The 565-nt window shown below is 59.1% G+C and overlaps 1 protein-coding gene across 1 annotated transcript in view; it reads left to right on the plus strand.

Moving 5' to 3' along the window:
• Positions 1 to 565, plus strand: part of USP43 (ubiquitin specific peptidase 43) — a 7,270-nt gene that overhangs the window by 2,655 nt on the left and 4,050 nt on the right. The window contains exon 3 of the mRNA XM_031062704.1: positions 364 to 456. Coding sequence (XP_030918564.1) covers positions 364 to 456 — 93 coding nt within the window. The remainder of the gene's footprint in view (positions 1 to 363; positions 457 to 565) is intronic.

Here is a 565-nt window from a genome sequence, read left to right on the forward strand (position 1 = left end):
AAAGGCAGAGTGAGGTAGCGGGGGGGGGGGGGGAATTAACCCCCCCCCTAAAAAAACCAAACCAAAACCAAAAAAACCCAACCAAACCCCATCCCCCCCAAAAAAAAACAGAATTAAGAAGAATCAGCAGCAGGTGGCTGTTGGCACCTGGGATGATGGATTTGGGCTGTGGTACTTGTAACGGTGGATTTGGGGTGTGGTACCTGATATGACATATTTGGGATGTGCTGCCTGGGATGGTGGATTTAGGATGTGGTACCTGGGATGGTGGATTTGGGGTGTGGTACCTGGGATCAGCCCCAGCGTGGGCTCTCGGGGGCCCAGCAGATGGGCATGTGCAGACGCTGCCCATCCATCTGCCAGGTCCTCCCTGACGTGCCCTCACTGCCTGAAGCAGAGCAACACCTTCGACCCCTTCCTGTGCATCTCGCTGCCCATCCCGCTGCGCCAGACCAGGTGAGCCCGCGGCACGGCCGCTCCGAGCAGAGCAATTTGCGGTTTTTGGGTAAATAACGAACGCGGAGGCGGCGGCAGCCCCGGGGCAGGCGGCAGCGGTGCCCGCTGG

This window comes from Geospiza fortis, unplaced genomic scaffold (assembly GCF_000277835.1).
Source record: "Geospiza fortis unplaced genomic scaffold, GeoFor_1.0 scaffold485, whole genome shotgun sequence".
NCBI classification, from domain to species: Eukaryota; Metazoa; Chordata; class Aves; order Passeriformes; family Thraupidae; genus Geospiza; species Geospiza fortis.